The sequence below is a fragment of the Haliotis asinina genome, chromosome 4 (genome assembly GCF_037392515.1).
Source record: "Haliotis asinina isolate JCU_RB_2024 chromosome 4, JCU_Hal_asi_v2, whole genome shotgun sequence".
Taxonomy (NCBI): Eukaryota; Metazoa; Mollusca; class Gastropoda; order Lepetellida; family Haliotidae; genus Haliotis; species Haliotis asinina.
This window is the reverse complement of record NC_090283.1, coordinates 60,238,303-60,254,691: the sequence shown is the minus strand read 5'-3', so window position 1 is coordinate 60,254,691 and position 16,389 is coordinate 60,238,303. Positions and strand designations below refer to the sequence as shown.

The 16,389-nt window shown below is 38.9% G+C and overlaps 1 protein-coding gene across 1 annotated transcript in view; it reads left to right on the top strand.

The window, feature by feature from the left end:
* The window catches only part of LOC137281065 (mucin-2-like), a 61,577-nt gene that overhangs the window by 29,416 nt on the left and 15,772 nt on the right, over positions 1-16,389 (top strand). Inside the window, exons 9-16 of the mRNA XM_067812209.1 lie at positions 1,405-1,542; positions 2,145-2,240; positions 9,725-9,850; positions 11,063-11,161; positions 11,846-12,052; positions 12,972-13,070; positions 13,968-14,108; positions 14,512-14,610. Coding sequence (XP_067668310.1) covers positions 1,405-1,542; positions 2,145-2,240; positions 9,725-9,850; positions 11,063-11,161; positions 11,846-12,052; positions 12,972-13,070; positions 13,968-14,108; positions 14,512-14,610 — 1,005 coding nt within the window. The remainder of the gene's footprint in view (positions 1-1,404; positions 1,543-2,144; positions 2,241-9,724; positions 9,851-11,062; positions 11,162-11,845; positions 12,053-12,971; positions 13,071-13,967; positions 14,109-14,511; positions 14,611-16,389) is intronic.

The window sequence follows — 16,389 nt, the reverse complement described above, 5'->3', positions numbered from 1 at the left end:
GGTGAAGTGGAGGATAGACGGTTAGATGCATTATGACTTAAAAGCCTGTTATCAGAAATGTGCATGAAGGTTTGTTATAAATGGTAGATACTAACCTAAATCACATTTGATAAATTGTTGCTTCAGGATGTGGACTTGCAATGAGTTCACACTTCATATTCAAATTAGACCATTTTATCTTACCTCACAACGACATAAATGTCGCTCTCTGGTTAACTGAGTGCTCTTTTATTTTTAATGTACTCCACCTACAAGAGAGGTACATTGAAATGTACCCGCTGCCAACAACAGCTCTTTTGGTACTTCGTGGTAGTACTTCTTTATCTCGAAAAACATTGAATCACACATGATGCACGGAAATAACCGATGTTTTGCGAATGCAAATCTATGGAAGGGAGATAACTCTAAGTCTGTTTTTCTTGTGTGGTTAGCAGAATCTAGCGATGGATACGAAAGTATTTCCCTCGCATTTAAATAAATACATTTTCACAAAACGTTCAAATGTCCCTTTTATAAGGGAAATTACACCGCGGCGTCTTCACTAAGACAATACCTGCGGGAAAAACAGTAAGACACGAGATTCGAATCGTTTGATTCACACAGACTGGCTGAAGTGTACAATACAATACCTATGCTTCAAACAGATCAAAATTAACATTGAACTGTTCGGTAAGATAAATATGTTGTTCACAGGTCCATCGGGGCCCATGAGTTGATGTACCTTCGATGTGTGTTTATATTCCCCTTGCCCTTTGAGCACAGGGAACAATATAACCCGAACAGAAGAACATAAAAGGGCAGAACATAAAGAAACATCGAGTGTACATCAACACATGGTCCTCTGGGGACCAGTGAACAACGTATTCATCTTACCTTACACCTCAGTGATAATTGTGCACTGTTTGAAGCATGGGTATCAGATTGTACACTTCAGCCAACCTGTGTGAGTCAAACCATTTTGAATCTTGCATCTTGCTGTTTTGTCCCAAAGGTATTGTCTTTGTAAAGTCACCCCAGTGTAATTTCTCTTCCTAGTATTGACACGGACTAACTTTAAACGTTCTGTCAAAATATATTTCTTGCAATGGGAGGCCAATCTTGTAGGAGATTTTGCAGACGACATGAGAAATAAAGAGATTTAGAGTTATCTCCCTTCCATCTACTTGCAATTTGCGAAACATCGGTAATGTCCGTACATCATCCATGAGTCAATGTTACGCAATATAAAGACGTATGAGCACGAAGTAATGATTTGAGTTAAAATTGGCAACTGGGTGCATTGTAATGCACCTCGCTAGTAAGCAGGTACTCTCTCTCTCTCTCTCTCTCTCTCTCTCTGTGTATGTGTGTGTATAAATAAAATAATGATAAAGTGCTGTATTGACGTGCCATGTGCTGTTTCAGCGTCCAGCGTGTTACCTACAACAACTACAACCACAACAACTACCATCACAACAACCACTACAACTACAACCACAACACCCACTACAACTACAACGACGACAACTACAACCACAACAACAACTACCACTCCAGCACCAAGTAAGTTGCATGAAAAAGTGGTGAAATGTAAGCATATGATTATGATTATGCTTATGAGTGAGCGATGCTGCGTGCTGCGTTCCAAAGCCAATTTGCGCAGATGATGTCTATCTCTGGATTGTCTGAGTTAGAGCTAAAATGAGTGCCACGTTAAGCAACCAACATGTCGTATGCTTCTTTGAGTCAAGATTGTGTGCTTCCTGTGCTTCGTGTGTGAAACTCACCACTGTGTCACAATTACACTTTCAGCAATATTATTTCACAGAATCGTGAAGGTCCGGGTTAGCATAGACCTTGAGCAACCCTTGCTTGTCATAAACGGTGACTATGCAATGTCAAAAGAGGTGACTAATGGGTTCGGGTTATCAGGCTCGCTGACTTGGTTGACACATTTCATCGATTCCCATTTGCGCAAATCGATGCTCATGCTGTTGATCACTGGATGGTCTGGTCCAGAATCGATCATTTATACCGCCGCCATATTGCTGGAATATTGCTGAATGCGACGTAAAACTGAACTCACTCCCTCGCTATTTCATAAGGTATGATCTGACAACGGTGACCCGCGATTGCATGTGTTAATGATTCGTTGTCTGTTTCAGCCTGCATCGTTCCTGGAATCACCTGTGCTGGAAACTGCGACCCAGCAGGAGTTATATCATCTTTGACTTGTCCACCTGGCCAGGTGTGCTGTGTCTGTAAGTTTCCTTTGATCGTTTCTGAACACCACAACTACCAATAATCAAACCACATGTTCCGGATGACACAGCCCAGTGAATGACGTCATCATGAGCACTGACTGAGCACATATGTAAGCAATCGGAACTCGATGGCTGGCATCAGTTTGACCTCCGCCCCCATCCCCCACTGTGTAACTACTATAGGTTGCTGGAGGCCAATTCTAACCCAAGATCTAAAGGCTTTCCTCTATTATGTTTTTGGTTTCCTTGCTCCCGTCTGGATGATTCAGCCCGATATGAAATACTGATAAAGGTTTCCTTTATCAGTTTTTCATACCTCTGTGGAGTTGTGTACCTTGATGTCACAAATAAACAGTGCTCTTCCCCATGCCACATAATAATATATACTGGAAAGAAAAGTTAGGGATATTGATGTATTTATGATTGATATTTTATCAGTATGTCAATGAATAAATATATCAGCATTCATAATTTCAAAATTTTCAAATTGATACATTTCATAGCTAATAAAATATTATTCTCGATACAGTGGATCCAGAAGGAACTGCACCACCATCATTGGATCCATTTTGATCCATGTGTGTGTCTTATGTTTATTTACATGATCACATAATGTCTGTATAACAGGATTTTACAGAAATGTCTGATATACTGAAGGAAAGCCAAGTTGTTTGGATAGTCAACTTCTTTATTTGAAAAAATATCGGTGCAGGTACCAACGCTGTTATCAAGCAAGTGATGAAGGAAAACCAAGCTGTAGGGATACTCAACTTCACTTTTATCAAGCAAGTGATGATTCTGATCTCCTGTTCCGAAGTTGGACCATCATTTCCTAGTGTTGAGATATCAGTTTTAGTTTATTTGTCAGTTAACTGATGCATTGAGCAGACCAGCATCTCAGTTAAGATGCACCACAACAACAGTCGCATGTCTCTGGGAAGCACTGGGCATTGAGAATTTTAGTGAGAGCATGGGTTTCAGGAGCTGAAACCATGACGGTTCGCAAGAAATCTGAAGTTATTCATGTACAGTGATTTCCTGCATGGTACTTAAGGTAGTGGGACAATTAAAGAACACTGAACCTAGATGAGTTGAGGGAGAAAGAATTGGTTCTGTTGACCCTAGTGGCCTCACTGCGATTGTCAGATATGGCACCTCATGATGCTGTGCACAGCCCAGACTACAAGACCTGGCGGATGGTGTTCCGTGTAAAGCAACTCTGTCTTCAGGATGATGGATCAAAAGACATTAATTTACACGGGACAAAGGACAATAGAAAAAGGGCGTGGCAACAGTTCAACCTGCTGGCTACCCTGAAGGATTACATTACTGCGTCGGATGGCAAGAGATGCGAGGCGGACGATGTGCTCTGGTTCCTAACTCTGTTGAGACCATACACGCCCATTAGGGTGGACGGTGCATCAAAGATACTGAACTCTATGCAATATGGAGTAGGCCTTGAAAAGAAGGATAGTCGCCGAAATATTTCCTTCTAGAGGACTGCAATGCGGAAATTGCACTGCAAAACCCCCAAAAGATCCTGAACCTTGGGAGATTGAAAACCGAATCTGTTTTATTATCACTACGTGCAATCACGTCCAGATATCACTACGACTGATGGTCTACTTGAGTTATTTGTTACACATTGAGTTGGGACAGATTCGACTGACTGACAGACATAAACACTTGGAATTCGCTTGGTATATTCCACTTCAGGGCCTACTTTCGCTTTTCACTATATGCCATTAGTATTCTACTGCGTGTTTCTTCTACAGTTAATTGCTTCAAGTTGCACTGCATTCTGATTTTTTTCTTTGGCAATGTGAAAGATGCAAATCACGTAATTCTCTCTATTGGGGCTTTGTATTGTTTGTTATAAGGTAATAAAGGTTGGAACTTTTTAAACTGAAGTCATAATTCCAATCAAGGTGTAGTCTAATGGTTAAAGCGTACCTATGCGTACCAACTTGCAACTCACTTTGTTACACAGATACAGTGTCTGGATATTATTAGATGATATGAAAGAATAAGTACTGTCTACCACGGTGATACACGATAATTTAAGTCAGTGAAATGCTTTCAGACGTATGATTGCAGAAACAGCTGCAATATTCTTGGCAAGACTATGTTTTGATGTAAAATCTGAATATTTTCAGATCAGCACCTTGAACAGAATGAAATGCATAGTATTTTGAAAACGAGCAGCATCGGGTGGTATTTTATTGTTTGAAACTGATGAATGTTTCCATATTATGCTATTTGACGTACGCTGACCGTAATGCAAATCACAAGGGTACGTTGTAATAAGTAATCAGCAAATAAATATATTTTATTTCAAGGAGAAGGACTTGTTCAAATGTTTATCAACATTGAAAAATACTCATAAGAACAATTAACAGTTAGTGTGAAATCTGATTTTATACGTGATCACTTACCATCGTAGTTTTTGTTTTAGCGACTTTAAATAAGATAATTGTTGAAATATACCCGCTGCCAACAGCAGCACTTTCGGTACTTCGTGGTAGTACTTCTTTATCTCCAATAACATTGAATCACACATGATGCACGGAAATAACCGATGTTTTGCGAATGCAAATCTATGGAAGGGAGATAACTCTAGATCTGTTTTTTGTGTCGTTAGCAGAATCTAGCGATGGATACGAAAGGATTTGAATAAAGGATTTGAATAAATACATTTTCACAAAACGTTCAAATGTCCCTTTTATAAGGGAAATTACACCGCAGCGACTTCACTAAGACAATACCTGCGGGAAAAACAGTAAGACACGAGATTCGAATCGTTTGATTTACACAGATTGGTTGAAGTGTACGATGCAATACCTATGCTTCCAACAGATCAAAATTAAGATAATTATGTTATTCACTGGTTCATCGGGCCCATGAGTTGATGTACCTTCGATGTGTGTTTATGTTCCCCTTGCCCTTCGGACACAGGGAACATAAACAAACATCGAGTGTACATCAACTCATGCCCTCTCGTGACCTGTGAACAATGTAACCCGAAGGGCGGGCAGAACATAAAGAAACATCGAGTGTACATCAACACATGGTCCTCTGGGGACCAGGGAACAACGTATTCATCTTACCTTACACCTCAGTGATAATTTTGAACTGTTTGAAGCATCGGTGTCGAATCGTACACTTCGACAAGCCTGTGTGAATCTTGCATCTTGCTGTTTTTCCCGTAGCTATCGTCTTAGTATAGTCACTGAGTGTAATTTCTGTACTTAGTATTCACACAGACTAAATTTAAACTTTCTGTCAAAATTGATTTATTACAATACGAGTCAAATCTTGTCGTAGATTTTGCAGACGACACCAGAAACAACAGATATAGATTTGATCTCCCTTTCATCTACTTGATTTTGCGAAACATTGATAATTTCCATACATCATCCGTGAGTCAATGTTATTTGACTCACAACCATGAAGTACCAACTGAGTTACAATTGGCAAGGGGGTGCATTGTAATGCACATGGCTTGTAAGCAGGGGACATTGAAAATAGATGAGTGCTCAGCCAATCAGAAAACGACATTTATGTGTAAAGTATATATATTACACATAAAATATAGAGTCACAAGTATATATATATATATATATATATATATATATATGTGTGTGTGTGTGTGTGTGTGTGTGTGTGTGTGTGTGTTTAGTTAGGTTTAAAAATTTGCCATGACAAAAGGTGACAGAACAAAGTCAAGTCTAAAAGATTCAAATATTGTATTATTAAGCAAAGAGTGCAAGATACACAAAGTGACAAGTCAATTTAACAATACCGATTTCAATTACAACACAAATGAGACAAAATCTAAGGCAGTGGGCCCCAAATGTTATAGCAAACTCACCAAAGTCTCCGTGCGAGAGTGAGAAACAGTTATGCTGAATGTAACACAGCGAGCAGTCAGGCAGCGGTTATGTAGTTTGAGCACATACAACCATCGCCACTAACGTGGAATGGTCTAGAACATTAAAGATTGTGATCCAATTACAACTACCACAATAATAATTAATAGCAACTCAAATCACAGAAAATACACTCTCGTAACACTCTCCCCCTTGAGGAAAAGAAAGTTTCATAGAAATCTTATGTTACAATCATAGCAAACCCTAACATAATAACTTGACATGTAATAATATGAGTAATATTAGAAACTTATTGCTATAACAAAAAGCAGATACATACATACAGCATCATCAAACCATCATACACCCTGGAAAGTGCATCAGCACAAACATTGTCTTTGCCTTTAATGTGTTTGATCAGAAGACTGAACCCTTGCAAGGTCAAACTCCACCTCATAAGTCTTTGGTTCTTGTTCTTCATTTTGTGAAGTAACGTCAAGGGACTGTGATGGGTAAAAACTTCAGTTGGCAAAGTGGTGGTAGCAAGGTACACTTCAAAATGCTGTAAAGCTAACAAAAGGCCTAATGTCTCTTTTTCAGTGGTAGAATAATTTCTTTGGTGCTTGTCAAATTTCTTTGAAAAATAACAAACTGGATGTTCAATCCCTGAATCATCGTCTTGAATAAGGACAGCACCTGCACCAACATCACTTGCATCAATTTGCAGCTTAAATGCTTTTTCAAAATGTGTTGCCTGTAATACTGGAGAATTCATGAATATGGCTTTGACTTTTTCAAATGCAGTCTGACAACCACCATCCCACTGAAATTTTACCTTTTACCCAAAATGTTGGTAAATGGTGATGCAATGTCTGAGAAGTTTCGACAAAACTTCCTGTAATAGCCATACCCAAGGATCTCATGAGTTCTTTCTTAGATTGAGGTATTGGAAAATGTACATTTGCTTCAACTTTAGCACGAACTGGCAGTACCTGGCTGTGTCCAACAGCATGCCCTAAGAATTCAACGTGTGCCCTCCCAAATTCACACATGGCAAGATTCACAGTCAACTTTGCCTCAGTCAGTCTTTAGAACAAAGCACGAGTCCTTTTCAGATGGTCATCCCACTCCATGTCTTAATTGATGACATCATCCATGTAAGCCTTGACACGATCAAGGTCTGATGTGACATTGTTGACGAGTCTCTGCAACGTCGCTGGTGCGTTCTTCAGACCAAAGGGCATCCACTTGTATTGATACAGTCCATCTGGTGTCATGAATGCTGATATTCTCTTTGCACGGTCTGTAAGTGGAATCTGCCAGACGCCCTTAAGTAAGTCAAACTTACTCATAAATTTAGCTTGATCAATGCAATCGTCCTCTCTCGGAATAGGATACGAATCAGTTCGTGAGAGTGCATTGACAGCTTTCATGTCAGCACAGCAGCGCCAACCACCACTACTCTTTGGCACAAGAACACACGGTGAACTCCACGGAGTGTCACTGGGTTCAGTAATGTCATTGTCCAGCATGTATTTCACTTCCTTCCGCAGAATTTCACGTTTCACTAGATTCATCCGATAAGGGTGTTGTTTCACAGCTCAACAACTTGAGCTCGACCAGGCACATCAGGAAATAAGTGAGAGAACTCATGAATCAAATCTGACATTTGAACTTTTTGCTCAGGGGATAAATGTGATAGTTTCTCATCAAGGTGAGCTAACACATCAGAATTTCTCAAGTTTGGTGAAACATTATCACTAAGATCATCAAACTTCAAATTGCTAACACAATCATCAATGTTGTCAACATTTTCACAATTGTCTTTAGTACAATCAGTAACTGGGGAGAGTGTGGCAATACAATTTACATGTTTGGTTTCTAACCTGTCATGATATTTCTTAATCATGTTTACATGACACAGTCTCTTTTGTTTACGATGACCAGGCGTCAGGATGACATATTCGGTGTCGCTAACCTTCTTGTCAACAACATATGGACCTTGATATGTTGCTCTCAGTGGCTGACCAGGAATGGGAAGCAAAGCTAAAACTTTTTCACCACAAGGAAACTTTCTCTCTTTTGACTTTCTGTCACAGTTTAGCTTCATTTTTTCTTGTGAAACTTTAAAGGTTTTTTCTGCCCAGTTCACTTGCTTTTGATAGTCTGTCCCTAAATGTAGACACATAGCCAACAGGATGATCTCAGGACTGTCACTGAGCAATTGTTCTGTTAAATGTTTTAGTGGCCCACGCACACTGTGACAAAATATAAGTTCAAAGGGGCTAAACCCTAAACTTTCCTGAACTGACTTTCTGACAGCAAACAACAACAAATGCACACCCTCATCCCAATCTTTCTCTCAAAACAATAAGTCTTGACCATATTTTTCAAAGTTTGACGAAACCTTTCTAAAGCTCCCAGTGACTCTGGATGATAAGCGCTAGATTTAACTTGTTTAATACCTAACTGGTACATAGTTTGTTGAAACTCCTTAGTTTGAGCACTGATCAGACTGAACAATGTCTGGCAAACCAACTAAGGTGAAAAACTTAATCAAAGCCTTGACAATCACAGGAGTAACAATCCTAGGAAGCGGAATTGCTTCAGGAAATCTGGTAGAAGCAAACATAATAGTGCGTAAATACTGATTACCAGACTTAGTCTTAGGTAGTTGACCAACACAATCAATAATAACTCAACGGAAAGGTTCCTCAAAAGCCAGTATTGGTTTTAAGGCATCGGAAGGAATTTTCTGATTTGGTTTTCCAACAATTTGGCATGCATGACAGGTCTTGCAAAATTCAGCCACATCTTGTCCGAAAAGAAATGTACATTAATTTTCTCACAAATCTTGTTTATACCCAGACCATGGGACTTGCCAATGAAAATACATGTTATGATTACACGGTGCCATTTAGAAAGTGGTCAAATGCAGCATATGTCCTATTTGGGATTTCACTCAGTAAAGTACAAATAAAGTACGGACAACTGGTAGTCTAGACTGTGTACTTTGTGTACCCCTCTGATAAGTGTGAACTGGCACGCTTCCAGGGTTCGAATCAAGATCAAGCATTGTCGGAGATTGATGATGTTACTCCAGTAAATGTGTGTGTCCGTGCCTGTCGACAACACGGCAACTGACACTTATATATACATTCAGTCATTTCCTGAAAGTATGAGCACATATGACCATCGCCACTAACGCGGAATGGCCTAGAGCAGTCTCCGGGAAGTCAACAGAAAGCCAAGGGCAGATAACTCCAAAGTACTGTCTTAGAGGCTTAAATGATTCTCTGTACGAAATGTGACCCATAATAACTAACGCTAAAACCTTAAATATTGTGACCCAATTACAACTACCGCAATAATAATTAATAGCAACTGAAATCATGGAAAATACTCTCTCGTAACAATATGTGTGTGTGTGTCAGGGTATATATATATGTATGTATGTATGTATGTATGTATGTATGTATGTATGTATGTATGTATGTATGTATGTATGTATGTATGTATGTATGTATGTATGTATATATATATATATGTGTGTGTGTGTGTGTGTGTGTATTATGATAAAGCGCTGTATTGACATGCCATGACCTGTTTCAGCATCCAGTGTGTTACCTACAACAACTACAACCACAACAACTACCATCACAACAACCACAACAACAACTACAACGACTACAACTACAGCCCCAACAACAACTACCACTTCAACAACAACGTTGCCACGTAAGTGTAATGAAAAAGTGGTGGAATAGACTAAATGTAAGGATACATATTTCCTAATTTGGAGGGTTAGTCCTTATAAATTCTTCATGTATTTTCCAAGTCCATATGATTATGCTTGTAATGGACGTATTTGTTGCTTGCCATAAGAGGCTACTATGCTTGCCATAAGAGGCTACTATGCTTGCCATAAGAGGCTACTATGCTTGTCATAAGAGGTGACTAACGGGACTGGATGGTCACGCTCGCTGACTTGGTTGGCACGTTATCAGTTTCTTATTGCACAAGCTGATGCTCATATTGTTGATCACTGGATTGTCTGGTCAAGACTCGATTACTTACAGACTGTCGCCCTGTAGCTGGTATATTGCTGAGTGCGGCATAAAACTAAAGTAACTGACTCCTTAAGTAGGGTATTCTATTCTACACCTTTCTAAATCCTCATGACAATGGTTGTGATGGACAAATCTGTCGTTTACATTGTCACCCAACTGTTCATTAGACAGTCCAGCAATACCAAATATGTAAATGACTGAAATAAGGTATTATCTGTAGTAAATGTTTTTAAAATGTGCACTACATTGCACTTCATTCATAATTAATTTTTGGTACAACACGAATAGACCTCATATTTGTTTTACCTCAGAAAATGGTCGACGAAAAGCCATTATACATATGAGAAGCTAAAGAATCTCACAGACATTTTGATGAATGTGCTACAGACACGCAGAAGTGAATCTTTTAGTCAACATTTATTGTTTAGCCTGAAAAGGGAGTGATCTATAACCTACATGACCACATGAAGCACCTCAAGTGATTTGTAGACAAATTGCAACATGTTAATATACGAGTGACAAAAACTGAAACGGACGTTTTCGTGGTAAAGAAAGGAAACAGATGTATTAACATAGAGTGAGTGAGTGAGTGAGTTTAGTTTTACACCGCACTTAGCAATATTCCAGCTATTTGGCGGCGGACTGTAAATAATCGAGTCTGGACCAGACAATCCGGTGACCAACAACATGAGCATCGATCTGCGGGACTGGGAACCGATGACATGTGTCAACCAAGTCAGCGAGTCTGACTACTCGATTCCGTTAGTCGCCTCTTACGACAAGCATAGTCACCTTTTATGGCAAGCATGGGTTGCTGAAGGCCAATTCTACCCCGGGACCTTCACGGGTTTATTAACTTAGATAAACGTTTTCTTTTCAGCTTGCACTGGATTCTTTACATGTGTTGCAACTAGTCAATGTAACCCTGCTGGGGTTGTTACTGGCTTCAATTGTGCAAGTGGGGAGGTGTGCTGCCTTGGTAAGTTGTCTAACGTTGTTTTAGAATATAACACTAACCTTCTTCCCACTATGTTTCATAAATTTATATTTTGGCAACATCCCTGACCATAATATGAACCACACTGATACGATAATATTCAGGGAGTAAAGATAATTCACTTTAGGAGAAATGACTTATCTAGATTCTACATGGCCCTGTTTCATATGTCCTTGTCAAAACATTGAAAGCTACTCGAAGAGACAGTGTGTGAAATGAGTCGTCATGTCATTATTTACCATGGTAATTATTCTTGGGACGATGATTGTTTGCTCAAAGTATAACCAGGATAATTGTTCCCGATTTCTTAATGTGTTCAAGATAAATTTTGCCACATCTTTTTTAACCGTATAGTATCTGCTTTCAAAAATGGTGGAAATTATTTGAGTACAAGTCTTGTTAGAGTGAAGGATAGACAGTGAATTGCATGATGGCTTTAAAGCCTGTTGATAAGGCATTTGCATGAGGTTTCTCGAAATGATAGATACTAACTTTTCAGCCTAAATTATAGTTGATGGATTGTTGCTTCGGGGTACTTAATGGATTGTTGCCTCGGGGTGTGGATTTGTGTGGTTGAATATAAGCAAGGAGATCACATTTTCCCAGTTAAACCATTATGTACCATTACAATGGTAAAGAGCTTCATTTTTCATTGTTCTGTTTCAGTACAACAAACTATAACGACATCAACTACAACCACAACAACAGGGCCAACAACTACCACCACAACTACCATCACAACAACAACTACAACGACAACTACAACTACAACAACAACAACTACAACGACGACAACTACAACTCCAACAACAACTACAACGACGACAACTACAACTCCAACAACTACTACCACCATAACAACAACTTTGCCACGTAAGTGTAATGGAATAATGTAAACTCGACTATAGTTAAGTGGACTCTTCTTAATTTGAATTAAAGTTAAGTAGGGTATGGTCTGGGGTAGCATAGGTCTTCAGCAACCCATGCTTGCCATAAGAGGCTACTATGCTTGTTGTTAGAGGGACTGGATGGTCAGGCTCGCTGATTGGTTGGCACATGTCATCAGTTTCTAATTGCACAAACTGATGCTCATATTGTTGATCACTGGATTGTCTGGTCCAGACTCGATTACTTACAGACTGCTGCCCTATAGCTGGGATATTGCTAAGTGCGACATAAAACTAAAGTAACTGACTCCTTAAGTAGGGTATTCTAAAGTTGACCCTTGTAACTTCACCATAAATTTTCCAATTTGAAATATCCTTTTCAAGAGATATATGGTGTACTATACGTTTCTAAATCCTCATGACAATGGTTGTGATGGACAAATCTGTCGTTTACTTTGTCATCCAACTGTTCATTAAACAGTCCAACAAAACCAAATATGTAAATGACTGAAATAAGGTATTATCTATAGTAAATGTTTAGAAAATGTGCACAGCAATGCATTTCATTCATAATTAATTTTTGGTACAACACGAATAGACCTCATATTTGTTTTACCTCAGAAAATGGTCGACGAAAAGCCATTATACATATGAAAAGCTAAAGAATCTCACAGACATTTTGATGAATGTGCTACAGACACGCGGCAAGGAATCGTCTAATCAACATGTATAGTTTAGCCTGAAAAAGGAGTGATCTATAAACTACATGACCACATGAAGCACCTCAAGTGATTTGTAGACATTTTGCAACATTTTAATACACGAGTGACAAAAACTGAAACGGACGTTTTCGTGGTAAAGAAAGGAAACAGATGTATTAATTTAGATAAACGTTTTCTTTTCAGCTTGCACTGGATTCTTTACATGTGTTGCAACTAGTCAATGTAACCCTGCTGGGGTTGTTACTGGCTTCAATTGTGCAAGTGGGGAGGTGTGCTGCCTTGGTAAGTTGTCTAACGTTGTTTTAGAATATAACACTAACCTTCTTCCCACTATGTTTCATAAATTTATATTTTGGCAACATCCCTGACCATAATATGAACCACACTGATACGATAATAATCAGGGAGTAAAGATAATTCACTTTAGGAGAAATGACTTATCTAGATTCTACATGGCCCTGTTTCATATGCCCTTGTCAAAACATTTAAAGCTACTCGAAGAGACAGTGTGTGAAATGAGTCGTTATGTCATTATTTACCATGGTAATTATTCTTGGGACGATGATTGTATAACCAGGATAATTGTTCCCGATTTCTTAATGTGTTCAAGATAAATTTTGCCACATCTTTTTTAACCGTATAGTATCTGCTTTCAAAAATGGTGGAAATTATTTGAGTACAAGTCTTGTTAGAGTGAAGGATAGACAGTGAATTGCATGATGGCTTTAAAGCCTGTTGATAAGGCATTTGCATGAGGTTTCTCGAAATGATAGATACTAACTTTTCAGCCTAAATTATACTTGATGGATTGTTGCTTCGGGGCACTTGATGGATTGTTTCTTTGGGGTACTTGATGGATTGTTGCTTCGGGGTACTTGATGGATCATTGCTTCGGGGTACTTGATGGATTGTTTCTTTGGGGTAATTGATGGATTGTTGCTTCGGGGTAATTGATGGATTGTTTCTTTGGGGTAATTGATGGATTGTTGCTTCGGGGTAATTGATGGATTGTCGCTTTGGGGTACTTTATGGATTGTTGATTTGGGTTTTTTTATGGATTGTTGCCTCGGGGTGTGGACTTGTGTAGCTGAACATAAGCAAGGAGATCACATTCTCCAGTTAAACCATTATGTACCATTACAGTGGTAAAGAGCTTCATTTCTCTTTGTTCTGTTTCAGTACAACAAACTATAACGACATCAACTACAACCACAACAACAGGGCCAACAACTACCACCACAACTACCATCACAACAACAACTATAACGACGACAACTACAACTCCATCAACAACTACCACCATAACAACAACTTTACCACGTAAGTTTTATGAAACAATGGTAAACTCGACTAGCTGGTCCTTAGAACTACATCATATTTTTCCAGGATAGGCCAGAATAGGCCTTCAGCAATCCGTGCTTGTCATAAGAGGCGACGATGCTCGTCGTAAAAGGCGACTAACGGGATCGGTGGTCAGGCTTACTGACTTGATTGACACATGTCATCGTTTCCCAATTGGGCTGATCGATGCTCATGTTGTTGATCGCTGGATTGTCTAATCTTCTAATCAACATTCATTATTTTGCCTGTCTCGTTTGAAAATATCACGAAAAGAACGTGATCCGTAAACTAATACACGTGTGGCAAAACCGCAAAAGTTCATTTCCGAAACAGATTTATGCTTTGAATTATGCTTCGATGGACGTTTTTTTTTTCTTTTCAGCTTGCGATGGAATCTTAACATGTGTTCCGCCTAGTCGATGTAACCCTTTTGGAGTTGTTGCGGGACGTATGTGTGGCAGTGGTGAAGTGTGCTGTCCCAGTAAGTAGTCTGCAGTTGTTTGGGCCTTCTTGGCATTTGATTATTTAGTTATTTTTTTGGAAAACGAAAACTTAGAAGAAATTAATGCTGGCCGTCAATTTTCAGATTCATCTTTGATGTGATAACAATTCTGGATTTTTTTCAAAAAATGGGATATTTGTGAAAATCTGCTCTCTGGTGTTCTGTCTGCCATGCATGGCATTTTGAAAATTTAGCCAGCGTGATTGATTTAGTGCATCCATCGAATGTGAAAGTAATGGGATGTCACATATTTGTACTTGTAGTACTATTTGACTATTTGACGACTGTGTTGGCCATAACGTAAATTACAAGGATACATAAGTAAACAAGTAAAGATTTTTCACTTGAAGTGAATTCTGTTTCCGATGCCCGCATTATATAACATATAATATATAGTTGTGGGAACAATTTACAGTTAGAGAGACATAATTTTATGTGACCTTTTGCCATGGTAATTATTGCTGGAATAGCCTTAGTTAGATGATTATTTGCCTAAAGTAAACACAGGATGTTTGTTTGAGAAATTCCAAATTACATCTTTTGCTTCAGGATGTGGACAGTGTTGCTGAATATAAGCAATGAGATCTCAGATTCATAGAAAGATGAACAAAATGTGTGCCTTCATAATCGACAAGAGCTGTATTTTCACGCCACACATTGTGCCGTTTCAGCTCTCCTGACTTTAACAACAGCAACAACAACAACAACACAAACAATAACTACCACCACACTAACAACATCCACCCAATCAACAACTTCATCTCCAACAACTACAACCCCAACAACAAGCACCCAGTCAACAACTGCAATCACAACAAGCACCCAATCAACAGTTACATCGCCAACAAGCACCCAATCAACAACTACATCCCCAACAACAAGCACCCAATCAACAACTACATCCCCAACAAGCACCCAATCAACAACTACATCCCCAACAACAAGCACCCAATCAACAACTACATCCCCAACAACAAGCACCCAATCAACAACTACATCCCCAACAACAAGCACCCAATCAACAACTACATCCCCAACAACAAGCACCCAATCAACAACTACATCCCTAACAACAAGCACCCAATCAACAACTACATCCCCAACAAGCACCCAATCAACAACTACATCCCCAACAACAAGCACCCAATCAACAACTAGTACTCAACCAACAACAACAACAACAAGTTTGGGAGGTTTGCAACGTAAGTGTGATTAACAAATAATACAGTAGACTTTTTTTTGTTTTGTTTTGTTTTTGTTTGTTTTTTGTTTCTGGATCGTCACCATATGGCTGTGATATTGCGGATGTGACGTTAAATATTTACTCACTTTTTATGGGATTTCACCCTTCATCATATATACTGCAAACAAAAGTGTGGGAAAACATTTGATGGTCAGATATACACTTGAACGTGTCTTGGTCATTTATACACTATGGTAAAGTAAACGTTTTGTGTGTTTAATGGGCACTTTAAACTTTAGAACTTGCAGTGAAGCAACTGATTCATTATTCGTTGATTTCGAGTGAAAGGAAATTGTCAAACAAGGGTTGTGTAACACACCAGCACCATACTTTTTGTTTGTAGTATATTTTCCCCCAAAGAGATATTATTTTTTGGAAATATTTCGTGAACAAGATGCTTCATAGTCCTCATTATCATTGTCCTGATTCATGTATCTGTCCCTTACTTTCACATGAAATTGTTATTCAAACCGTCCATTGAGAAACTTTTTGTCTGACATATAGTCGACGCTTCG